The 27,172-nt window shown below is 34.7% G+C and overlaps 1 protein-coding gene across 10 annotated transcripts in view; it reads left to right on the forward strand.

Annotated features, from left to right (window-relative positions):
• Positions 1-27,172, forward strand: part of Stau2 (staufen double-stranded RNA binding protein 2) — a 274,753-nt gene that overhangs the window by 87,978 nt on the left and 159,603 nt on the right. For all 10 annotated transcript variants that reach the window (XR_009228323.1, XM_046460516.2, XM_058584403.1 and 7 more), the window contains 6 exons: positions 780-936; positions 2,362-2,469; positions 6,076-6,288; positions 14,291-14,428; positions 15,325-15,456; positions 26,243-26,303. Coding sequence is in view for 9 of the 10 variants with exons in the window: in XM_046460516.2 (XP_046316472.1) it covers positions 780-936; positions 2,362-2,469; positions 6,076-6,288; positions 14,291-14,428; positions 15,325-15,456; positions 26,243-26,303 (809 nt within the window). In the remaining variant the exon portion in view is untranslated. The remainder of the gene's footprint in view (positions 1-779; positions 937-2,361; positions 2,470-6,075; positions 6,289-14,290; positions 14,429-15,324; positions 15,457-26,242; positions 26,304-27,172) is intronic.

Here is a 27,172-nt window from a genome sequence, read left to right on the forward strand (position 1 = left end):
AGATGGTTAATGAGGTTCAGTTGGATAGGATGAATAACTTCTAATGTTCTATATAGGGTCACTGTGGTTGACAGTAATTAATTGAATATTTCAAAATAGGGAGAATTTTGAATGTTTCCAGCGCAAAGAAATGATTACCTGTCTGAGGCGATGCATATTCCAATTACCTTGATCTGATCTTTACACATTGTGTACATGTATGAAATGTCAAGTGTACCCCCATAAACATACATAGTTACTATGTATCATTTAAAAATTGAAATTGGTATAACTCTCTTTTCTTCCTTACATTGACTTTGATCTCATTACTTTGTATCATATTAAATTCATCTCTGCTTCTACATTAGTGATTAAAACTGCCTTCTGCTAAAAGCACATTAATCATCATGTTGTCTTTTAAATGGCTCATCTGTCTCCAGAGTCTGTTATAGCTCCCCATCCTCAGCACCAAACCATTCTGTTCTCTTCTGCAAAATCTGACTGAAGACATGCCAGGAAATCCTCTGTGATATAACTAAATAATTTTTCTATATTCATTTATGTTTATTGTTGTACTCTACATATGTTTTCCATGGAGAGTAGTATACATTTATCTTTAGATGTATTGACACACCTTTTATCTTTTTATGTACATTCATAGGGTTAAAATTTTATTGGAGCTAGTAACAGGATATAGTACATTTGTATCGTTGGTAACATTTTTGATAAAGCAAATCTTATTAATGATTGTAGAATAGTTTTATTGAACTAACATTAATTGTTTCATTTTCTTATTTTAGGTATCATTGCCCAATGCCTAAGATCTTTTATGTTCAGCTAACGGTAGGAAATAACGAGTTTTTTGGTGAAGGAAAGACTCGACAAGCTGCAAGGCACAATGCTGCAATGAAAGCCCTTCAAGCACTGCAGAATGAACCTATTCCAGAAAAGTCTCAGGTGTGGTGCTGCTACATGTGGCTGTATCTGTCTTACACTTCTCCAGTGAGATTATTGATCAGAAAAATAAATATACTTTGTAAATATCAGTGGTAAAGAACACTAGGATAATAATCTGCTGAGATTTGTTTCTCAGATTACTTGTCTTGCTACATGAGTCTTACCTGTGCCTGCCAGTGTGACCTAATTCACCTCTTAGGTGGCTCAGAATTTTGGGATGTCTGTATAAGGATGTGAGATGACATTCATTTGCCTTGCATTTAATGCTGCATTCATTGAGCATAGATTACAATGTGTTAATATAGAACCAAGAGATATAAAATGGAGATCTTTATGGATCCTTAAGTCTTTATTTTAGTTTTAAATTTTTTATTTTTATATTTTTAATTATATTTTTTAGTTGTAGATGGACACAATACCTTTATTTTATTTGTTTTTATTTTTATGTGGTGCCTGGGATTGAACCCAGTGCCCTTACGCATGCTAGGCAAGCCACAGTCCCAACTAAGTCTTACTTTATTTTATAAGTGAGGATATTGAGGCTATTCTTAAGTAATCTCACCCATTTTTATAGTTTTAGCCTATTTATCCATGGGCCTCGAAATAGTATTTGTAGCTCAGGCATATCCTATAATATATTTACCTTCTTATTGGACTTCTGCATTTAGTTATTTCAAAACCTACAGTTTGGCATCTATAGACACTTACTTTCCCCAAATCTGTTGGTTCTCCTTGTTTGAGATTTGTTTTAATGGAAGACTTTGGTCTTTTTCTGCTTGTGTACTTTTATCATAACTCTTTGTCTGTTTTTCCATTAGGTTATAAGCTTATTGACTCTCTCTTTCTCTCTAATACTTCTACTGTGCTCAGCACATATGAGACCCTCTAGAATTATGTGTTAAATAAGTGAATACATTAATTGGTGCCAGTGCCAGATGCAGAGCTCCTATGTCCTGGTTTGCATCCTTTGTTCTTTCTATAACTTAGTGTTTTCATAGGTCATATTTGAACTATTAGGGACTCGTGTAGGAGCAAGGTGTGAGGGGTGGTGGGTAGGGAGCTCTCAAATAAGAGAATTGGTTCTAGGAAGATAGGATAAATTCTGAAAGTAGTATATGGTTGTGTAAAAGATTTCCAAACTCAGCATTAAATGTTTCTATGTAAAGTTAAAAACAAAACAAAACAAAACACCCACACAAAACTCCCTGAAAACCAAGTATATAAAGCCTCACAGCAAAACCTTGACTATTGTAGTCAGACAGGAATTCATTTGGATACAGTCCAGAGTTTGTTATTTTTTGTTGTATTTTAGCAAGGCTCTCTTGATTGTGGAACACACACACACACACACACACACACACACACGTATAAAGATTGTTGTAAAATTAATATTCAATGTTATTTTATTTTTTTTGTGTGATTTAGAATGGTGAATCAGGAAAGGAAATGGATGATGATAAAGATGCAAATAAATCCGAGATCAGCTTAGTATTTGAAATTGCTCTGAAGAGAAATATGCCTGTCAGTTTTGAGGTATGTACTCATAGAGATCTTTCAATTTTTTTTCCTGTTATGGTTATTTAAAATAAGCAAACAAATAAAATTAACTGGTGTAGTAGAATCCTGTAAGAGTTAATATGCTTCCTTAAGTTCAAATTCACTAGCTTGAAATAACCTGGGCCCTGGGGAAAATAGAAATTTTGATAATATCATAGATTCCTGCTGATCTTTTTGTTCTTTTATATTAAGATGGTTGTATACGTGACATTTCAGTTTTCATCATCACATCTATATTCTGGATACAAGATAATTTGTAATACCTTTTAGGATTTGGTGTTTTAAATAAGAAAAAAATAATACTAATTTGATTCTATTTAATTCAAGTTAATAGTCAAGTTAATTTTTAGTGACACATTTATGTTACTATATAGCTTTTTAAAAATTGTGTGGAGGCTAAAATATGTTTGACTTTTGGGTGGGAGGGTTTGCTGGGGATTGAATCCAGGGTCTCAGCATGCTGAGCATGTGCTCTACAACTGAGCTGCATCCCCAGCCCCCAAAGTATGTTCAGCCTTAAATTAAGAAATAATCAAGAAATAAGGAAACTGTTTTCTAAAACTGAATGAATACATCATAAATATTTTTTTAATATTTATTTTTTAGGTATAGTTAGACACAATGAATTTATTTATTTATTTATTTATGGTGCTGAGGATTGAACCCAGGGCCCCACACGTGCTAGATGAGCGCTCTACCGCTGAGCCACAACCCCAGCCCAATCATAAATATTTTTATTAGTGTAAGAATTAAAACCAAGAATCAATAAATGGGATGGAATCAAACTAAAAAGTTTCTTCTCAGCAAAAGAAACAATCTGTAAGGTGAATAGGAGCCTACATCTTGGGAGCAAATCTTTACCCCTCACACATCAAATAGAGCACTAATCTCTAGGGTATATAAAGAACTCAAAAAGCTAAGTACCAAAAATAAAACACAAAAAACCAAATAACCCAATCAACAAATGGGCCAAGGACCTGAGCAGACACTTCTCAGAAGAGGATATATAATCCATCAATAAATATATGAAAAAATGCTCATCATCTCTAGCAATTAGAGAAATGCAAATCAAAACTACTCTAAGATATCATCTCACTCCAGTCAGAATGGCAGCTATTATGAAGACAACAATAAGTGTTGGCGAGGATGGGGGGGGGGAATGTACACTCATACACTGCTGGTGAGACTGCAAATTGGTGCAGCCAATATGGAAAGCAGTATGGAGATTCCTTGGAAATCTGGGAATGGAACCACCATTTGACCGAGCTATCCCTCTCCTCGGACTATACCCAAAGAACTTAAAAACAGAATTCTACAGGAACACAGCCACATCAATGTTTATGCAGCAGAATTCACAATAGCTAAACTGTGGAGCCAACCTAGATGCCCTTCAGTAGAGGAGTGGATAAAAAAAAAATGTGGCATATATACCCAATGGAATATTACTCAGCAATAAAAGAGAATAAAATCATGGCATTTGTAGGTAAATGGATGGCATTGGAGAGATAATGCTAAGTGAAGTTAGCCAATCCCCAAAAAACAAATGCCAAATGTTTTCTCTGATATAAGGAAGATGACTCATAGTGGGGTAGGGAAGGGGAGCATGGGAGGAATAGATGAATTCTAGGTAGATGAATTCTAGAGGGAAAGGGAGGGGGCAGGGATGGTGGAATGTGATGGAAATCATTATCCAAAGTACATGTATGAAGACACGAATTGGGTGTCAACATACTTTATACACAGAGAAATGAAAAATTGTGGTATTTATGTGTAATAAGAATTGTAATGAAAAAAAAAGTACATGTATAAACACGTGAATTGACGTGAATTTACTTTATATACAAAGATATGAAAAAATTTTGCTCTATATGTGTAATAAGAATTGTAATGCCTACCTCTGTTGTGTGTTTTAAAAAATAAAATCAATGGGGCTGGGGATGTGGCTGAAGCGGTAGCGTGCTTGCCTGGCATGCACATGGCCCTGGGTTCGATCCTCAGCACCACGTACAAATAAAAATGTTGTGTCCGCCAAAAACCAAAAAATAAATATTAAAAAAATTCTCTCTCTCTTTAAAAAAAAATAAAATCAATAAAAAAGAAACTAAAAAAAGAGGAAACTTCAAAATTATCATTTTAATACCTCATTATGAAGACATCACTGATTTTGCAGCTCATGACTGAAAAGTGGGCAAGAACCATGAAATAAGCTGAAATAGTTGTGGAGAACTTTTCTTAAAATTGTGCAACATCCTTTTACTAGACAGCTTCCATATTGTACTTGTTGGTAGGATCATCTGAACTGGACTGAGAAATAGTAGTGCTTCTTGTACACAGTTCTGACAAGTTGAGTTATCTGATTTCTTAGCCTGAAGCAGAGTAAAAGCAGTAATATGAGGAGGGCAGAGAGAGAGTATACTTGGGGTCTTATTAGTCCCAGCAAGAAATGATAGGGAAAATATAAGATACTTATAAAAAGTAATCAGAATATACAAAAATTATTGGTGTGTAGGATCTTTTAAAAGACTATAGTAAATAGGAACAGACAGTTTTATAAGTCCTTACAAGTTGTTGAGTATATTACAGTATAGAATATTTGATGTTCATAATGATGCTCTTATTTGGTTAAATATTCAGTATTTTCTAGTTTACGAACTTAGTTAAGTTCATAAAACGTGCTTTTTTAAATTGAGAAGGATGTTCATCAGAGTAAACTGTTGGCATTTAAACTAGTGAACTTAAATTACTTGGTCACTATGAATAAATTTCTTATTCCTAATTATGTTGTATTATGGAGATGTTATGTTGTTTTCTTCCCTTCTCCTAATTGGTATCCAATATTAGAAGACAAAATTTCAATGTAATATATATCTTCTATATGTCAGAATTTCAAAGAGACTAAAGTTTTGAATACTCAGGGTTTGGAACGCCTCTTCCCCCGCAAAAGCTGGTATAGTATAAAAGTAAGAACAGGATTAAGTAGGGTTAAGGAACATGTACAGCTGACAGATTCATAATTCATTACTCTAGAAAGCTAGATATTATTGCATATCAGTGTATCTTTTTAAGATCATGTCAGAAAAGTAAATATCCCTTGCTGTAAAATAGCCATTGAGGTCTCTGTCAAGAAGAAGTTAAGGTAAGATGCTTCACAGGTTATAGATTACAATAAGACATCGTCTTTGTTCTTGAGTAACTTACCCTGACAGAGGAGAAGATTGGTATGTACACAATTATGTACAAATTGTGTCTAGATGGCTTATCTAATATAGTATCCAATTTATTTGGCATGTTTTATATTCTTAATTTTGTGTTTTGTAAGACATGGGGAAATAGTGATTAAAACAATTTTGTCTATGAATGTATTTGTTTAGATTTCTTTTACTTCAATTCAGGAAGAATCAGCTATGTCATAAATGAGTACTACTGGTATCATATTTCATCATAGCCTTCTTAAATACTACAATTTTATTGTAATTATGAATATCAATTTTTATTATGATAAGAATATCAATAAGTATTTGTGCTGAAAGAATATATCTTAAGTGCCTATGTATTATTTAATATTTTACTTGTATTCAATAGGTTATTAAAGAAAGTGGACCACCACATATGAAGAGCTTTGTTACTCGGGTATCAGTAGGAGAGTTCTCTGCAGAAGGAGAGGGAAATAGCAAAAAACTCTCTAAGAAGCGTGCTGCAACCACTGTCTTACAGGAGCTTAAAAAACTTCCACCTCTTCCCGTAGTGGAAAAGCCAAAACTATTTTTTAAAAAGCGCCCTAAAACAATAGTAAAGGTAAGTATATGCTTGTGAACATTAATCAGTTTTACCAAATAAGTAGTCACATGCTGCATGTTATTTAAGTCAGTGTTGGACTGTATGCATGATAGTGGTCCCATAAGATCATAATGGAACAGAAAAATTCCTATTGCCTAATGTTTGTATCATACTTTTCTATGTTTAGATATGTTTAAATATATATATATATATATATACTTATCACTGTGTTACAGTATTTAGTAAGTAACATGCTGTATTGGTTGTAGGCTGGGAGCAATGGGCTATACCATATAGCCTTAGCGTATAGTAGGCTACACCATCAAAATTTGCATGAGTATATGCTGTGATGTAAGCAATCACCTAATGATGCATTTTTCAGAATGCTTATCACAAGTGATACATTACCATAACACAGTGGCTATAGACAAAAGTTTTTCTTAATGTGGGTCCCTGTACATATAGATTATATATAATCCTGAGATCAGGATAGGACATATAACTATAAATTAATGACAGTTCTTTTTTGCTTTTTAAACACCTGTATATTTGTTCATCAAGATGATGATGATGATACCTTAGATATTTTATAGCCTTTTATGGTTTAAAAAGTGCTTTCCAATTTATATCTCTTTTAGTATAATTTTCATTATGACCATGTAAAGTAGATGATGATATCCCTCATTTTACAAAAAGGTTTACAAAACATGTTCAAAGAATTTGCTCATTTTTATTCAGCTATCATGTGGAACAGCCTGAACTGTTCTGTCTAATCCAATGTTATTTAGGCCACAACACCACCATATAGTAATGTGTTAGAATGTCATGAAATAGTAACAGTATACAAGGTAACAGCCATATGAATAAAACCAACAAGAATGACAGCAGCAGCAAGTAGAAGTTATAAAGCATTCTATGTACCAGACTTTGTCCCAGAGCTTTGTGTGCTTATCACATTTAATCCTCATAGCAGCCCTGTGAAGTTGATGTTATTGTTTTATTTCCATTCATTTAGGTATATATACTTGCCAAAGAAGAATACAGAACATACCCCTTTTTAAGACATTGAGACTTATTACTTTTATTGGATCCTACATTATTTCCATTAAAAAGGAAAAAAGGCAAAGTTTAAAGGAATCAGCACTGAGCGCAGAACAGTGCCCCTGAATGCTCTATGTGTGTGACATGAATGGAGCTAGAGTTCTGTGTTTCTAGAGAAAGTCTTTAGCTGTCCGCATTTCAATTGCCATTTTAGCCTCACTTGTTTAGCAGATTTCTGATTAGACTCTACAAATTAAGGATTGCAGATAAGAGATATAGTTAATCCTTGTTGAATTTCCTTTGTTTAAATTGTACAGTGGCATAACTTAGATATTTTTATGGGTTTAATACTGTAGTTAATTGCTGTATTTAAAAATACATATCTATATATATGCATAAATAACTACATATATTTATTTTTTATTAAATTTTAATTTGTTTTAATTATACATGAGAGTAGAACACATTTATGCACTTTGATTTACATAAATGGGATATAATTTCTCATTTTTCTGAGTGTACATGTTGCAGAATCATATTGGTCATGTAGTCACATATATACATAAAGTAATAATGTCTGTTTCATTTTACTATTTTTTCTATCCCCTCTTCCCCCCACCTTCACTTCCATCTATCTAATCTAACACTATTCTTCTCTAGTGCCCCCCACCTTATTGTGAATTAGCATCTACATATTAGAGAAAATACATATTTTTAATGAATACTGGCTTATTTGACTTAGAAGTTGTAGGTTATGCATTCACTGAAATAGTATTCTACATTAGAGCTGAGGTAGACAAAAAATAAAGGATTCACTCATCATGAGTCATATTGGTTCTGAAGAATACTGGCATTCATTCATATGCTGTAAGGGAGGAGGGTATACCTAGTAAGAGCATGACCTTTGGAGTCAATTTTGAGTATGATTCCCTGTGACCTGAATAAGTCACTTAACTTTTCTAATGGTATATTTCTTCCTTATAAATTGGCAATAGTAATTATTCTTGCTTGTCAAATTGTTGTCTCAAAGTAATGCACAAAATGCAGTAAGTATATATTAAGTATATATTGCTAATAATAATAATGCAAGAAATAATTATGCGTGGGCTCTCTCTTCCCATTGAGGAGATCCATGGAATAGGGTAAAGGAGAGTGTGGCTGCGGAGTCACTATTCAAGATCTCCAAAGACCAAGCAGGAAGCAGGTTTGATTTTATTGCACAGTTACCATGTATATATACTCAGACAGTAGCTAAGCAGATTACAGGTAGCCACCAATGCAATTCTGCTAACTGCCCTTGCAGCAACCTATTGAGGAGTGGGCAGTGGAGCAAGCATAGAGACTGCAACACAAGGCCTCATGCCCAGGGTTGTGCCTGCTGGGTAAGCCGCCTGCCACTCACACACCTAGCACAAGGGGAGTGGCCTGCCACTCAGACATCCTTAATGTATGCCATGTATGCAATACTGCATACACTTGTCCCTACATAATTACTCAATAAACATCAACTATTAGCATTTTGTATCTAATAACTGTTCACATTTTATATGTATGTGAATTTACCCATGATATATATTTGTAAAGCCTTCAATATAAAAAAGGTGTAGTTTTTCTATAATGGAAAGATAGTGCTTTACATTAACATGAAGTACAAAACTTGTTACAATGATTTCCACTTATTCTATTAAACTAAATCTAATCTTAATATAAGAATTTGAAGCTGTTGGGCTATAAAAAAATCTATATATTTCTAAAGTGTAGGGTGTAAATCTAATTCTTGTTCCAAGTTTAGCTGTTAAAAACAAGATTATTGTTAAAATTTAATCTCCCAGAGGCAAAGGATGGGAGAATCATTTTAAATTCTTAAAATTATTTGCTACTGCTTCTATAAACACATTATTCTGGAACTTCCTCCTATCTATCATTCATATTTCTGCTTAAACTTGACTTCTTCAGGGAACCCTTGTCTGATCCTCCTCCACTCCTAGACTTGGTTACCCCCCTGCATTTTTCCTTATTTACATCACACTTGAAATTACTTGTGCTGTGTCTGTCTTATGTAAAATAAATCCTGTAGCTAGCCTCTGAAATGTAATTTTTATTTTATTTTATTTTTTTGAGAAAACAACATGCATATAATGATTTGGACTCTGTAGAATTTTAAGTATAATTGCTGATAAATGGGTCAGTTTGGAACAGAATCTCAACTTTTAACATTTTTCTCACTTCTTTTTATGTCTTATACATCATACAGTTCCTTATGTTCAATAGAAGTAGAGAAAATATCTGAGGTGATTTGCTTTGATTTTATTTAAAATAATAAAACTGTCACACTGTCTCATCATCTTCTTGATCATTCTGTGGTGTAGCTGTTATACCCATCTTAGAGATGAGGCCATTTGTGTTACCCCAAATCCTGTAGCAGAGTCAGATTTCAGATCCTGTTGTGTCTGACTTTAGTGTCCATTTGAAACTGGTTAATTGTGATCTCCTTTTGGATTTTAAATTTACTCTATGGAGTTATGCTGTTAACATGTACAGCTTCTCTGATGGTGTCTTTGGGTTTTATCCTTTCTTCAATATAGTTCTTTTCCACAAGATGAAACTTTAAAGAAGGCTTTCCAATGCTGGACATAAAATTTTCTGGATATATCAGACTGTTCTTTCTGGTTTGTAGAATCTGAGACTTGTTATCTCAGGAATAACTTAATTGTCAAAGGTACTGTTAATTAATTTCAATCAAAGAAAGAAATCAATCCTTTCTCAGTATTCTCAGGATTCCTTCTTTATCTCAATTGGATTTATGCATATGGTCTTTGTCATTGGAATCTATATCTACAACAATTTGTTTTGATACTTTAAGACATTCTTATAAGAGTCAAAGAGGAAAATACAACATTACCATTGGGAATGCATGTTTGTTTATTTGAATATCTTCATGTGCTAGGCATACTTCTAGTGCCAGACTCAAAGCTTTTTTTTACCTTTTTTCTGGGATTGCAATCTTATACTTTCCAATTATTGTTTGTATTTGTCTTTTCCCATCATCCCTCCTTCACCCCTTTTATAATTTGTTCAGATTTTATTTAGAATGTGAGTAGAAGTAGAAAAGTACTTTATCAAAAGCTGAAAGTCTCTTTTGTTCTCTCGTCTCCCTCTCCACCTAATCCTTGTGATGGTAGTTTTTGCTCTTTTTCCTCTTCTTCTTTCCCTAGACTGCTCTTTTACTTCTAGGGGTTCAAGTCAGTCTTTAGATAGATTATTTGCAAGCACTCTTCTGCACTCTACACTGTGTATTAGGCACCATTGCTTAATATTTCACAGGCATCTCAGACTCTGTGTCCCAAACTCTTCTTGTTTCCTTCTAATGTCTTTCTCTACCAGCATTCCTTATCTTAGTGACTGCCACCACCATCCAAATCTGCTGAAACTGAAAGTTAGAAGTCACTTTAAACTTCTTTATTACTCTTTATATCCAATAAATCATCAAGTCCTGTTGATTCTATCATCTAAATATGTCTTTATTTGGTTCTTTCTGTCTATCCCTTCTGGTCAAATTCACGATGATCTCTTGCCTGAACTACTACAGTCAGTTTTATTTTATTTTGTTTGGTACTGGGGATTAAACCCAGGATTTCTTTCCCACTGAGTTACATCACCAGCCTTTTTAATATTTTATTTAGAGACAGGGTCTTGCTAAGTTACTTCAGGGCCTTGCTAAGTTGCTGAGGCTGGCTTTGAACTTACTTCACAATCCTCCTGCCTCAGGCTTCTGAGTCCCTGGGATTATAGGCGTGGCTACTACACCTGGCTGCAGTCAGGTTTTAACTTTCTTACAAGTACTCTGGATACAAAATGATCTTTTAAAAAGTGTGATCTTTTAGAAACACCTATCTAATCATGCCATGCCTCTGCTTATTAGGGTTTTTCATTTCTCTTTGGATAAATTCCAGAATACTAAACATAGTTTAAAAGAGGCTGAAGGAACTGACCTGCAGGCTGTACCTGAAGCACCGTGTGGACATTATCAAGACCCTGAGTGTCAGTATTTTATTAGAAAGAGCTAAGACTACACAGTGTCTCTTACATAAGATTACTGTAACATGTAATCTGTAATATAGTGATTGTCTTTGTCTCTGCTACCTGTTTAAGAACAAATTTTCACTGGTGGAAGTAAAGTTTCAGCCATATGATATATGCAGACCTTCGTTTTTAGAAAAACGTAAAGAAACTTCATATAGTAAAAGAATATTTGCTTTATAAAGAATTTTTGTTTTTAACTCATAATACATGCAAAAATCTATTTATAAACTTGTATATAAGTTGAAAAGCATGCTAATTAAATATGAGTAAGACCTACTGCCCCCTTTGAGTATAGAGCATAGAACTTAAATATAGCATATAGAAAGAACTTCAATAGGGTTTAGACTCTCTGTATCTTCCTTTTCTGTCACATGCTCAATGCCACCTCCCTCAGACAACCATTATTAGTTTGTATGTATTTTTTTACAGTTTTGAAATGTTTCTTTTTCTAATATATATGCATATTTATATTTATGCATAGTGTAATGTACATGTTTAAAGTGCACTTTTTTTTGATATATTTTGATACATGTACACACTTGTAAAGCCTTGACCATAATCAAGACACTAAATTGAGATTGGATACACTGGTTGAGGTAGGAGGATTGTGAAATCAAAGCCAGCCTTAGCAAAAGGTGCTAAGCAACTCAATGAGACCCTGTCTTTAAAAGAAATACAAAATAGGGCTGCAGATGTGGCTTAATATTTGAGTGCCCCTGAGTTTAATCCTTGGTACCTCCCCTCTCCAGAAATAGATACTGAATTCATAAATTGTTCCCAAAAGTTTCCTCAGGCTTCTTGATAATCCTTCACTCTCAGTTCCCAAGAAACCATTCCTTTTTTCTGCCTTCTTTTACCAAGCATGATTATTTTGAGATTTATCCATGTTGTTTCATATATCGATCATTGGTTCTATTTTATGGCTGAGTAGTACAGTATTTCATGGTATGGATATATGACCATTTGTTTATCCTTTTACTTGTTGGATATTTGAGATGTTTCTAGTTTTTGGTTGTTGTACATAAAGCCAGTATGAACATTTGTATAGAAATCATCTATGATCATATGCTTTCATTTCTCTTGGTTAAATACTTCTAAGTGGAATGGCTTAGTCATTTTGTAAGTGTATATCCAACTTTTTAAGAAACTGCCAATTATTTGTCAAAGTACTACCACTCTACTGTCTCATTTTGTCATCAGCCTTGTCTGAGAATTCCATTTGCTCTACATCTTTGCTAAAACTTAATAAAACTAGCCTTTAAAATTTCAGGTGTTCAAATACCTGTGTTATTGGTATCTCACTATAGTTTTAATTTACATTTCCCCAGTGATTCATGATAGTGAGAATCTTTTTATGTGCTTAAGGCATACGAGGCTTGATAAAGTATTCAGATCTTTTGTCTACTTAAAAAAATTTCTTGCTCACTTAAAAGAATAATTGTATATGAGAGGCCTTTCTTTCTTTCTTTCTTTTTTTTGTACTGGGGATTGAACTCATGGGCACTGGACACGTGAGCCATATCCCCAGCCCTATTTTGTATTTTACTTAGAGACAGGGTCTCACTGAGTTGCTTAATGCCTCACTATTGCTTAGGCTATCTTTGACACACCATACTAGTGTCAAGGACATGTTAGAATAGACAAGATGAGTTTTTTGAACTCCTTATCCTCCTGTCTCAGCTTCCTGAGCTGCTGGGATTATAGGTGTGTGCCACTAGGCCTGGCAGAAATTGTTAATTTTGAAGACGTCTGATTTATTATTATTTACAAATGTGATTTTGGCATTGTATCTAAGAAATTGTCACCTAACCAGACCACACAATTTTTGCCTATATTCTGGAAATTTTGGAGTTTTAAAAATTATGCTAATATTATGCGTAACATTTTGAGTTAATCATTTTTATAAATGGCATGAGATATGTATTGAAGTTCCTTGCTTTTTGCCTGTAAATTGTCCTAGTATCACTGGTTGACAAGACCAACTTATTTTCTGAAAATAAGTTGACTCTGTGTGTGTGTGTGTGTGTGTGTGTATTTCCAGATGCTAATTCTGTTCGTTGATTTCTTTATATATTTTTATGCCAATACTACACATACTGTGTTGAATACTATAGTTTTATAATCTTGAAATCAGGCACTCTGAATCTTAGGTTGTTTTGGTTATTTGTCCTTTGTAGTTTCACACAAATTTTAGTATTGGCTTATGAATTTTAAACTTTTTAAAAAGTCTACTGGGTAACATAATGAGACCCCATCTTAAAAAAAAGTTTATATTACTTCCCATTCTCACCAGTTGGTGCTGTTAGACTTTAATTTTTGATAAACTGGGTGGGTGGAGGGGTGGTGAACTAGTATCTCACTGTAGTTTTAATATGCATTTTTCAAGTTCTAATGAAGTTATCTTTTCATATGTGTTTTTTTTGTGTGTGTGTGTGAAATATCTGTCATCTTTTTGCCCATTTCCCTTTTATATTGTCTTTTTCTTAATACCACTTAGGAGTTTTTAAAAACACAATTTGAATATTGGAGATTTCTTGTTAAGTTATATGTGTGTTGCAAACATCTCTTCCCATTCCATGGCTTATGCTCTCACATTCTTTTTGGTGAATACGAAGTTGTGAAGCAATTATACCATACTGAAGAATTGAATCAATTTTTTAAGACATGGTTGAGCCAATTTATTTATAAGACCTATAAGTCTAAATCCCATAAAAGCCTTATTTATGGGTCTATTTTATGATTTGCCTTCATAAATCTTCATAAATGACTCTTGTTTACCTTCTGCAGTCACACTTTAGGGGTGTAGAGATAGAGGGGAGAACGATGGTTTCTTTAATGATCCAATAACAAGTTTTCTAGGCTTATTTTGAAATTTTTTTCTTTAATTATTTTGTAGGCTGGACCAGAATATGGTCAAGGAATGAACCCCATTAGTCGCCTGGCTCAAATTCAACAGGCCAAAAAAGAAAAGGAACCAGATTATGTTTTGCTTTCAGAAAGAGGAATGCCTCGACGTCGAGAATTTGTGATGCAGGTATTTCTAACCTTTATATTAAAAAGTGATAAAGCTATTGAAAACATTTAGAAATCCTCAGGTTGGAATAGAGATATGGGGGAAAGACAAACTAGAACTTGATAGCAGAAAATAAAATGATGTTTACATTTGAACTTGTAAACCTGTCAACTTGATGGATACATACTAGTGTCAAGGACATGTTAGAATAGACAAGATGAGTTTTTGACGGGCCTGTGAGTTCACACGGGTTATGTACCCAGAGTTTATCATTTAATGTCTATCTTTTAATTTTATGTTACATTTTGCAGCCAGAGTCCATTGACTGCTGGGAATTGGAGACAAATGGAATTAGAAACAAAATTTAGAAGAATGAATGTAATAGATGGAGCAAGGCCAAAATCATGAATTCATGGGCTATCAGGGAAATTAGTTAGGACAGTGAGTGCCTACCAAACCATTGTGGGGACTAAGGGATTCAGAATTGCTTGAGTGATCTAATTGCTGCATTGTGCAGCCAAGAACTTCGAAGGATGCTTACCTTATGTGTTGGTAGATGGTGGGGACTGGGAATGAGGTGGAATGCTTAAAATACCCTCCTTTTCAAATTTTATCTATCCAGTCTTTATTTGTCAATTAAAACCATGGTCTTGAAATCTTGGTTTTAATATTTTATTTGTATTCGCAGTTAATATTCAGTACATTATCATTGTGAAGTGTTTTTTTAAAGTGGCATGTGGCTAATGAAGCTTTCTCTCTTCATTTATATCTATAAAATAGTGGGATTTATCTTCCTATTTTGTTTTGGACTGAGCTTTTTATTTTTGAATATTAGAGTGGAATACAATGCTTTATAATGTAAGGATTTCCTGTTTGTCAACACACTTATTATTAATTTCTTTCTTTAATTTTATCAGGTCAAGATAGGCAATGAAGTTGCTACTGGAACAGGGCCTAATAAAAAGATAGCCAAAAAAAATGCTGCAGAAGCAATGCTGTTACAACTTGGTTATAAAGCATCCACTAGTCTTCAAGATCAACTTGACAAGGTGAGAATAAAGCTTACATGCCTGTGTGCTTTCTGTCAGAATATTAAAGTGATTAACAAATTCTGATTATGACTAGTATTAAAGTAGGTGTCAATTTTAACTTTTCTGAGGCAGTGCTCTATCTTTATATAAGACAGATATTCCAGGTGCAAAATAACATCTATTTAAGGGGAAGGATGAAATATTAGTTAGTATTTATAATCTTATAATTAGCTAATAATAAAAATTTTTATATGATTGTACATATTCTGTAATATTAGTTAAATAATTTTTAACTTATTGAATGACTGTTTTTGTCAGTTAATTGTTTTTGTCTATAGACGTAGTCTTAATCTGCACCTTTTAAGAACAGAGGTTTTAGCCTTTATTTTGGGAATTAAGCTGAAAACACAGAAATAAGAATTCTGACGTATCCCTTTAGGGCAAGAACTATATTAGACAGACACTCTATAAACTGATTTTTCTGTTTACTTTAAATTTAAAGATAAACTCAGAGGATATTTGTTTTCTGCCAAGACCTGTGTTCATGGTCCCCAATTTCTTCTACAGCAGTTAATGACATCATTAACACCTACCTCTGTTGCAAGAGATGCACAGAACCCTGAATTCAGGGCTTGGCAGATAACTTGGTGAGAGTTGGCTTAATTTTATTTTGCATTAACTTATTTTATCTATTCATATGTAGAAATGATTCAATGTTTTATTTATATGGAAATTCATAATGAAACAGGCCTAATAAGTACTTTTATAAAACTGATATGCTTTTGATCAGGTCTTTCTTACATAAGGATTCTGTTTCAGAGATATATTTAGTTTCTCCATAAACAAATTTATGAAGTTTAGAATAATAAATAAAGTTATCTGTTAAAAAATATTTAACTTTATGTTTCCTTTTGAGGCAGCCATGATTCTTTTAATGATTTAAAAAATCATTTGTGTAGTATTGCTAGCAATTTCAATTTTGTTTTTATAACCTGGCTAGTTAATGCTTTTTCTTCTTTTAAAAGTATTTGTAACGTGAAACCTAACATATGTTCCAGTTTCTGTAGATCTTATATTGTATATATGTTGTTTTAACTTAACACATTTGTATTGACTTAAAACTGGTGAGTAATTTATAAAAATATGTCAAAATACATCTCTTCACAGACACTTATTTATACATTAAGTGAAAGAAAACAAGACAAAAATCAGCGTTAATTTTATTAATTAATTTTATTTATTTGAAAAACATTTCTTGCATACAAGCCGTATTAGGGTTCTCCAGAGAACCAACCACATACATACACACACATATACAAACACTCAGAGGGATTTATTTTAAGAAATTGGCCCATTTGATTGTGGAGGGTATTATAGTCTGGTTAGATAGGCTGGTAGGCTGGAGACTCAGGAAAGAAAGAGTTCCAGTTCCAGTCCAAAGGCAATCTGCTGGGAAATTCCCTTTTGCTCCAAGAGAGCAGCTTTTTGTTCTTTTCAGGCTTTCAACTGATAATATGAACCCCATTCTTATGTGGAAGGGCAGTCAACTTTATTTAAAAGGCCCTAATTTAAATGTAAATGTCATCCACAAACTCTCACAGAAACACTTAGAATAAAGTTTGACCCATTATCTGGTCACTATGACTCCACAAGTTAACACATAAAATTACCTATTACACCCATTAAAACTAAAGATAACAGGGTTACTGAATCTTGATCTTTACACTCAAGGAATGAACCATTAGATGTTGGGAGTGAGGGGTTTCGATCATACAACAAACATTGTATACTGGAACCTAGGGTACACAGGGATGAGTCTGGAAAGTCAGGAAAAGCTGAGGCCACCATTTTTATATGAAGTAAAGAGCTTGAGGAATCATTCAAGTCTTGAACATGAAAATGAAATGATCTACTTTGCATTCTTCAAAAGATAATTTGTAAATAATGTGGAAAATGGATTTGGTTAGGGTGAGGCTGAAGGCAGAGAGGCCAGCCAGTAGGCATGTAGAGTTGTTTCCTCAAGAGATACTGAAGGCCGGGCTCAGTGGCACACACCTTTAATCTTAGCAGCTCTGGAGGCTGAGGTAGGAGGATCAAGAAGAGTTTAAAGCTAGTCTCAGCAATGGTGAGGTATACTATACAACTCAGTGAGACCCTATCTCTAAATAAAACACAAATAGAGCTGGGGATGTGGTCAAGTGTCTCTGAGTTCAGTCCCTGGTACCACTCCCCTCCTCCCCCACCAAAAAGAGATACCAAGGGTCTAAACTAACACTGTGGTGGCCGAAAGGAGAGGGGAAAGACCCCAGAGATCTCTCAGCAGTGTAATTGGTACATGATGTGAGTAGCAGATAAGATTCATGAAGGATGGAAGAGGAAGGAGGGGAAACGAATATCTGCAAAAATGAGGATTGGAGAAAGACTGAAAGTACTAGGTGGTAGTCATATGTTGCAGAGAAATCAAATAAATAAGTACTGAATATTTTGATTTGTCAACAGATCTTTGGTATGGCAAAAGCAATTTTAAAAACCTGCAAAGCAGTTTTTTTTTAAAATAGGTATTATATATCCATGGTTAAAAGAATTGAAACAATAGATTAAACAAAGAAATCAAACATAAAAGTTTCTCTCATCTTCTTATAGTCCCAAGGGCATCTCCCACTGTGAGTGTGTATTTGTATAGCATTCAGGATAGTGTCTAAGATACATTCAACATTCCATAAGGGCTTGATAAATAAAAATAAAATACATATCCTTATAGGTATATTCTATGCTTATCCATTAATATACCCCCACTTAAAAAATTCAGATTATTGATGTGCGCTTCAGTGAAACTTGACAAATAGATAATATTTACTCACCACCACAATTAAGACCTTTAGCATTTCTTGCACTTCCTTAAATTCCTTAATGCTTTATAAAATTAACCTGATCCCTTATATTCATCCTCTGGTCAAGCAGTGATCTGATTTCTGTTCCTTTTTGCCTTTTGCAGTATATTAAACAATTAAACCATACATTATATAGTTATTTTGTGTCTACTTCTTATTTCTTGGCATGATGTTTTTCCCCACATTTTTATTGGTACATTATATTTGTACATATTGATGGGATTTGTTGTTACATATTCATTCATGAATACAATATAACAACATAATTTGGCCAGTATTACTCCCCAGTATTTCCCATTCCTATCCTTCACCCCTTAGTCCCTTTCCTCTACTGATCTCTTTGATTTTACTTCCCCTTTTCCTCTCTAGCTTCCATATACAAGAGAAAACATATAACCCTTAACTTTCTGAGTTTGATGTATTACACTTAACATGATGGTCTTTACTTCCATTCATTTTCCTGCAAATGCCATAATTTCATTTTTCTTGCTGAATAATTCAAAACTGTATTTTGTGTGTGTATATATCACATTTTCTTTATCCATCCATTCATTCATAGATGGAGACTTGTAGTTTGACTATTATGAATTGTGCTGCTATAAAAATGAGTATGCATGTACCTTACTTTATGAGATGTCTTTAATTCTTCAGGGTAAAGACTGAGAAGTGGTATAGCTGGATATATGATGGTTCCATGCCTAGTCTTTTGAGGAGCCTTCATACTGATTTCCATAGCAGTTGTACTAATTTACAGTTCTAATAACAATGTAAAAGTGTTTCTTTTTCTCCACATCCTCTCCAGCATTTATTATTATTTGTATTATTGATGACTGACACTCTTAACTGGTGTGAGATGAAATCTCATTGTAGTTTTGATTTGCATTTCCTTCATTGCTCATGGTGTTGAACATTTTATTTTTCATGTATTTGTTGGCCATTCGTTTATAGTTCTTTTGAGAAGTATCTGTTTATTCATTAGATTTAACATAATGCTTTTGAAAGTTATCTACCTCACATTTATCATTAGTTTGAGCCTATTATAAAGCAGTTATAAACATTCACTTAGCAATCTTTGTACATATTTCTCTGTTATATCCTGTATGTATGCATTCATTTAATAAGTATGTGTTTAATCTTATAAGAAATTATGAAGCTGTTTTTCCAAAGAGGCTGTACTATTTTACATTCCTACCAGCAATATTTGAAAATTCAACTTGCTCCACATCCTCTCTAGCTCTTGTTGGTATCATTTTGTGTGTGTGTGTGTGTGTGTGTGTGTGTGTGTGTGTGTGTGTGTCGGGGGGCTGGTATGCCTTGTGCATGTGAGACAAGCCTTCTAAGAACTGATCCACCATCACTTTTTAATTATTATTATTTTTTAGTTGTAGTTGGACACAATATCTTTATTTATTTTTTTTAATGTGATGCTGAGGATTGAACCTAGCTCCTCGCACATGCTAGGTGAGCTCTCTACTGCTGAGCCACAACCCCAGCCCCCTACCACCATCACTTTTGATGGTGGTTTGGTTATGCTGTCTCTGGGGATATGTATGTGTGTGTGTGTGTGTGTGTATAATTTTTTTAAAATTAAAATTTTTTTATTTTTGGTACTGGGAATTGAACTCAAGGGTGCTTCACCCCTGAGCCACATCTCCAGTTCTTTTTGAGACAGGGCCTTGCTAAGTTGCTGAGACTAGTCTCAAACTTGTGATCCTCTTTCTTCAGCCTTCCAAATCTCTGGAATTATAGGTGTGCACCACCACACCACCATGTCTGGATTTTTGGATATTTTTAATTGGTGCATTATAATTATACATAATAGTGGGATTCATTGTGACATATTTATACATGCACATAACATAATTTGGTCAGTTTCATTCTTTAGTACATCTTCTTCTGCTCCCTTCTTGTCTTACTCTGGTCTGTTTGTATTTTAGTGTGTATTTCTCTAGTAATGTTGAGTGTTTATTATCATGTGTTTGTTTATTCCTTGAAGTGTATGTTCAAACTGTTTGCCTTTTTAAAGAATTAGATGGTTTGCTTTCTTATTTACAAATTTTTTAAGAATACTGAGTCTTCTGATCCATGAACAAGATTATTTCTCCATTAATGTAGATTTTTGGAAATCTGTCTCTTATTCCATCTTTTTTCCCCAAAGAAATTGCATGTATGGGCTGGGATTATGGCTCAGTGGTACAGTGCTCACCTAACACGTATGAGGCCCTGGGTTCCATCCTTAGCACCACATATTAAGTCAATAAATAAAATAAAGATATTGTGTCAACTATAACTAAAAAGTATTTAAAAAAAAAAGAAATTGTATGCACATTTCTTATGTTTATCCTGTTTATTACAGATTAGATTTCAGGCATTTATGTCTGCTAAGAGAGTTACAACTTGTTCAGTCTGGAACCCTGCTGTTCAGGTTCTAGATTTTGATTGATGTTCTCTTCTGTTGTTTCGGTGTGTGTGGTGTGGTGTGTGTGTGTGTGTGTGTGTGTGTGTGTATGTCTGGGGGAGGAAGGAATTAGATTATTAATTTAGAGATATTTTGAGAAAGAAAAGAATTTGCTCTTCTGATCAATCTGACATGTTTAAATGGGAACCTTATAAAGCAGTTTCATTAGTGTTAGAGGAGAAATCGGAGAGCAGTAGACTTGGGATTCAGTTGAAGATGAAGAGTTAATCACAGTAAATGTAACCTAGTATTTAAATATCTTTGGCCATTAGTAGAAGGAAAGGGAGTAAGAAACGAGGCTGGGTATGGTGGCCCACACATCTAATCCAGGCCATCTGTGAAACTTAGGGAAAGCCTGTCTCAAAATTTTAAAAAGAATTGGAGATTAGTTCAATGGTATAGCACCAGAGGTTCAATCCCCAGGACCACCCCATCCCACTACCTCCAGAAAAAGAAAATAAAAAAAAAAAGGAAGCACAAAAAAGTAAATATATTTTTAACAACTTCAATGGAGCTCTCAAATGCATGGGAATGTGCATTTTTCTAATCAACTTTCATATATCAGAGAGTAGGGACCATTTATCATGAATGGTTAGAAGCTACAAATGTAAATGACATCAGTTTGTAAGGTTATGCAGCCTTTAGAATATTGGACATGGAAGCAAACAGGTGACCTGTAGATGGGGATTTGAGAATGAATGAACAGAAGGACAAAGGGGTAAATAGTTAAGAACTAGAAGGGACATGTCAGATATGGGATCCAAGCAAGGCAAATAATAAGCTAGAAGTAGTGAGAGAGACTGGAAAAGTCAAAGACTTAGAGGACTGAATGAAATTAATTACAAATGTTTATAGAAATAAAGAAAATGATTGAGGTATAAAATAGAAGAGTTACAGGAAGTGAAATTTGGGAGATGAGCTGCTGAGTTTTCTCGTTCTAGGACATGGTTTGTCTAGTGAGGGATCTAATGGATAATGTGTCCTGGGCACTACCCTGATGGTGTTGCTGGGTTCCTCCAGTGCCCCATATATTTGTGGTCATGGGCCCCGGAGCATTGGGCCCCCATGTCCATTTTTTGGCAATGGAGCCCGATGCCTTTCTCCATGATTTCGTGGGTAAACACCTGGTCCTTGTCTATTTTTTGATAACGGAGTACCCTCTATGGTGGTTTGAGAACGGTATTCATTAGCCCAATGTCTCCCTCTATGGCATCATGGGCAAATACCCGGTATTCTACCCCTTTGATACCTAGTATTGTTAAACCCTCCTCCTATGGGGTAATTCCTTTTAAAATGTCCTGTTTGTTCACAATTGTAGCATGTTTTTGGCCTGGCATCTAAAGTCTGTTGTACTGCAGCTGCCAAGACTTGCCCTTGTTTATTAATGTCTCTACATAATTTAATATATGTGTTTAAATCTCCATGTTTCCATGGTCCAATGGCCTCCTTGCACCATCTGTTCGCTTGTTCATAGACTAGCTGTTTAATTAATGGCATTGCTTGTTCTGTATCCCCAAAAACTCTGGTAGCTGTTTGAATAAGCCTATCTACAAATTCAGTGTAAGGTTCATTAGCTCCTTGTATTACCTTAGATAATTGACCTTGTAAATCTCCATGTCCTTGTAAAGTCTTCCATGCCCTAACCGCATCTACAGCAATTTGTGAATATATGGCAGGATCATATGCAATTTGTTGCCGCTGATCCTCATAAGGTCCCTTTCCTAACAATATATCTAGATTTCTCTGAGAATAACCGGCTGCTGCATTTTGCCTAGCTGTCTCCGTGCAAAATTCCTCATTGGCAACCTTCCATAACAGGTATTGTCCTCCATTTAGCACAGCTTTACACATACTAGTCCAATCTGCTGGCATCATGTTCAGATTGGTAATGGATTCGACCATGCTTACAGTGAAGGATGCTTGAGGACCATAGGTTGTTATAGCCTCTTTTAGCTGCTTCACTGTTTTGAAATCTAACGCATGGTGAATTCGCTGCCCTCCTGCCTGCTCAAATACAGGGCATGCTAATGTTTGAGGTCCTGTCTCAGGATCCCATCTATCAACTATGGGGGTTGGGGGCCTCCCAGCATATGGAGGTGGAGCTGTTGGTTGGACACTTACGCCCTCTGGTGATAGAAAGGTGTTAGTAGCAGTCTCCTGTTGTAACTTTTCTCCTAATGGCTTTTTCTGCTCTAAACTTTCTTCCCCTTTCTATCTCGAGAGGCCTCCTCTTTTACTTGATCTAAAATGTCTTCTCCTTGACTAAGTAAACAAGATTGTACCAACATCCATAACAGTAATGTGTCAACTGGCAGAGTTCCTGGGCTTTCCTTTTCTATCCTTTTTAAATCTTCAACGTATGCCCTAATTGTTCTTGATATTACTGGGGTGCCTCCTTCCTCTAACAATTTAGTTAACATTTTTTCGGTTTGTTTTTTACTAATTTTTAATCCCATATTTCCGTGACAAAGATACCCCTCACTAAGATAATGCAAAACAAAACCGAGACAAAATGAAACAAAAATGGAACAAAAATTCATTATGACAGCCTTTCTATCCTGAAATGTACATCTATCCTTTCTCCCTATCTGTTCCTCAGACGCAAATAGTTTTTCCTCAGATATGAGCAGTTTTTCTTCCGTCTCACCCATCTCCAGGGACAGGTAACTTAAAACAAAAGCGAAACAAAACGAAAGAGGAATCTTAAAATGGCTACTCATCCTCTCGCCCTGCCCTCAGGGGCGAGCAGTTTACCTTATCAGTTACCCTCAGTCCTTCCGTGAGGGCCGCCAAATGCCGCAGTCTGGCTGGGCACAATTCACGAGCCACTTATCAAGCAGGAACGAACTTTATTTTTAGAACACACAGGCCGCACCACACGAGCTCTTCAGGAATTCCCTCAGAGCCCAACTGCCACCACTGGCTCTTCTGGCGAGCACCTCAACTGGCACTCTTCCCGCCCTTGAGGCCGATTGGCTGGGTCGCATGGGCAGAGCCAAAAGAATCCCCCAATGAGCAGCTCCGTGGTCTGAAAAGGCGGGGAAACAGCCCCATGAGCATCACTGCAGAGGAGCCAATCAGCTGGAAGTTTGCTGGGGCTGCGGTGAGCCAATCAGCTGGAAGTTTGCTGGGGCTGCTTCGGCTGTGTCTCTCAACAATTAATAATCACTTTGACTTTGTCCCTGTTGACTTTATTTCTTCATATTCTCCTAAAAGAGTGAGAAATTTCAATATTAGACAAAGCTCTCAGATGAAAATTGTTACTTCCCTGTTTCAAATATATAGTTAAAATAAAAAAGCAAGGTAAAGGACAGAAAAATTAATACAATTATGTAATAGTTTTTTTTTTAATTCTACATTTAAAAAATGTAATTTATTCATTTGGAAAGTCTAGACAGTCCTGAGGCTAATTGTGGAACTCTTCTAGAATTCCTGAAACATAAATATTTTTCTAAGTACTTAAATAGTGTTAGTTGTTCAATAAGTACAAACAGTATTGGAGCTATTTTTTTTTTAATATTTATTTTTTAGTTGTAGTTGGACACAACACCTTAATTAATTAATTAATTAATTAATTCACCCATTTATTTATTTATTTATTTTTATGTGGTGCTGAGAATCGAACCCAGGACCCTGCACGTGCTAGGCGAGTGCTCTACTTGTGAGCCACAACCTCAGCCCCTGTTGGAGCTATTAATAAAATTAAATGTAAAGAAAGAATGAAAAAAAATATTGAATATATTTTCTTTCTGCTCACAAGGTTTTCATACTGATAACAATTTTTAGTGGTTTTTCAAAATCTTTTAAAATTTCTGTCATCCTTGGAGGGATCTGTTTCTCCATCAGAGTGCTATTTATCTGGTATTGCTATACCATCTATTTCACTCTTCCTGCTTAGAATTGCTTTAGCTATTCTGGATCTTTTATTTTTCCAGATGAATTTCATGATTGCTTTTTCTATTTCTGCGAGGAATTTTGATTGGCATTGCATTGAACCTATAGAGTACTTTTGGTAATATAGCCATCTTAATGATATTAATTCTGCCTATCCATGAACAAGGTATATCTTTCCATCTTCTAAGGTCTTCTTCTATTTCTCTCTTTAGGGTTCTGTAGTTTTCGTTGTATAGGTCTTTCGCCTCTTTTGTTAGGTTGATTCCCAAGTATTTTATTTTTTTTTTTGAGGATATTGTGAATGGGGTGGTTGTCCTCATTTCCATTTCAGAGGATTTGTCACTGATACACAGGAATGCCTTTGATTTATGGGTGTTGATTTTACATCCTGCCACTTTGCTGAATTAGTTTACTAGTTCTAGAAATTTCCTGGTAGAACCTTTTGGGTCTGCTAGGGTAGGGTCATGTCATCTGCAAATAGTGCTAATTTAAGTTCTTCTTTTCCTATCTTTATGCCTTTAATTTCTTTTGTCTAATTGCTCTGGCCAGTGTTTAGAGAACTATGTTGAATAGAAGTGGTGAGAGAGGGCATCCCTGTCTTGTTCCAGATTTTAGAGGGAATGCCTTCCATTTTTCTCCATTTAGAATAGTGCTTGCCTGAGGCTTAGAATAAATAGCTTTTACAATGTTGAGGTAAGTTCCTGTTAACACTTCTATTCTTAATTTAACTTTAGGATTGATAATGAAGGTCTTTTAGTCACTTTAGTATTTGTGATTACTAATATTGTTTATTTACAAATGAATTAAATATTTTTTAATCACTTAGAGCCTATCTTATACACACTACACTTAATATTAGTCTCCCTTTCTCCCTTCCCTCCCCTTCCCTACCCTCCCCCTCCTCTTCCCTTCCCTCTCTCTCCCCTTCCCTTCCCTCCTTCCCCCCTCTCTCTTTCTTTCTTTCTACCAGGGATTGAACTCAGGCGCACTTAACCACTGAGCCATGTTCCAAGCCCCTATTTATTGTATTTTATTTTGAGACAGGGTCTTGCCAAGTTGCTTAGGGCCTCACTAAATTGCTGAGGTTTGCTTTGAACTTATGATCCTCCCACCTGATCCTCTCAAGCTGCTGGGATTACAGGTGTGCGTCACTGCACCAATATTAGGCTTTTTTGATACTTTGAATTGTAAATTTACATGTGCAGTTGAAAGTTGATGGAGAGTTTGAAATAGATTCAAATATAGATGATACTGTTTACATTAGTTACTCTTTTTCTTATACCTTTTTATTCTTTCTTTCTATCTATCTATCTATTTATTTTTATGTGGTGCTGAAAAATCTAACCTAGTGCTTTATGTGTGAGGCAAGCACTCCGCCACTGAGCTGCAACCCCAGGCCCCATTAGTTACTCTTGTAGCCATCTTCTCTTTGGAGAGAGTACACAGAACTACCATAGGAGAAATCATTACCCTTACTTTGCTTAATTGATTGTCAGTATTTTATTTCATTTTGTAAATAAGCCTTTTTCTCTGGATTTAAACAGTTGATTTAATCTTTCAGACAGGAGAAAACAAAGGCTGGAGTGGTCCAAAGGCTGGGTTTCCTGAACCAACAAATAACAGTAAGTTCTCATTTTTATGTTGTCTGCATTTGGTGTTCATCAGTAGTACTGACTGGTTCTGTCTGGGCACTGGATGCTGCTTTAAACATTGTGGAGGATATAGGGGAGTTGTGGTGTTTGCTTTCCTGAAAGAAAACTGGAAACTAAGACACAGACACTCATATCCTTAAAATGGCAAAACCATTGCAGATGCATATAGTGATGATATTTTTCAAACTGTCATTTTATTGATATAATATTCTTATAAAAATAAAAAAAACCAATTATCTACAAATCAATTAGCTCTCAGATCAGCTGTTTTCAAAGTTAATTTTAATGTCTATGCAAATATTTATATAATTATACTGATAAAATTTTTATTGTTGTTTTCTTTTAATAGTGCTATAAACATTTTCCACATTTTGCTGAGTCATTAGAATTTTTATTATTTAATTAAAATCACTAAATATAAATATAAAGTTGCTTATGGTCTTATTTCATGTATAGTATTCTTAATGCTTAAAACTCAAATTCAGTTTATTTCTTTTTCAAATGTATTTAATCAAGATATTTTGCACTGGACTTTTAGACACTGTACCCTCTTAAAAGCATCTGTTTTCACTGAAATGACCATTTTACTGTAAATCAATGAATGAAAACATTTGGTTTTGAAAATGCTCAATCTATCTAATTTCTAACCCTGTTTCTCTTCCTTACAACCTCTAGGCACTGAAAAAGGAGGTTAAATCTGAAAATTGCCATAACAAAGGGTATTTAGTCTTTAAGATTGGCAGCTCACATCTTTATGTATATATAATGAAATTAATAACAGATATTACCAATGCATGCTTGTAAGAATTGAATTCTTGACTCAACTAGCCTCTTGAAAA

This window comes from Marmota monax, unplaced genomic scaffold (genome assembly GCF_021218885.2).
Source record: "Marmota monax isolate L192 unplaced genomic scaffold, Marmota_monax_Labrador192_F-V1.1 WCK01_AAM20220418_F8-fsc00063, whole genome shotgun sequence".
Classification (NCBI taxonomy): Eukaryota; Metazoa; Chordata; class Mammalia; order Rodentia; family Sciuridae; genus Marmota; species Marmota monax.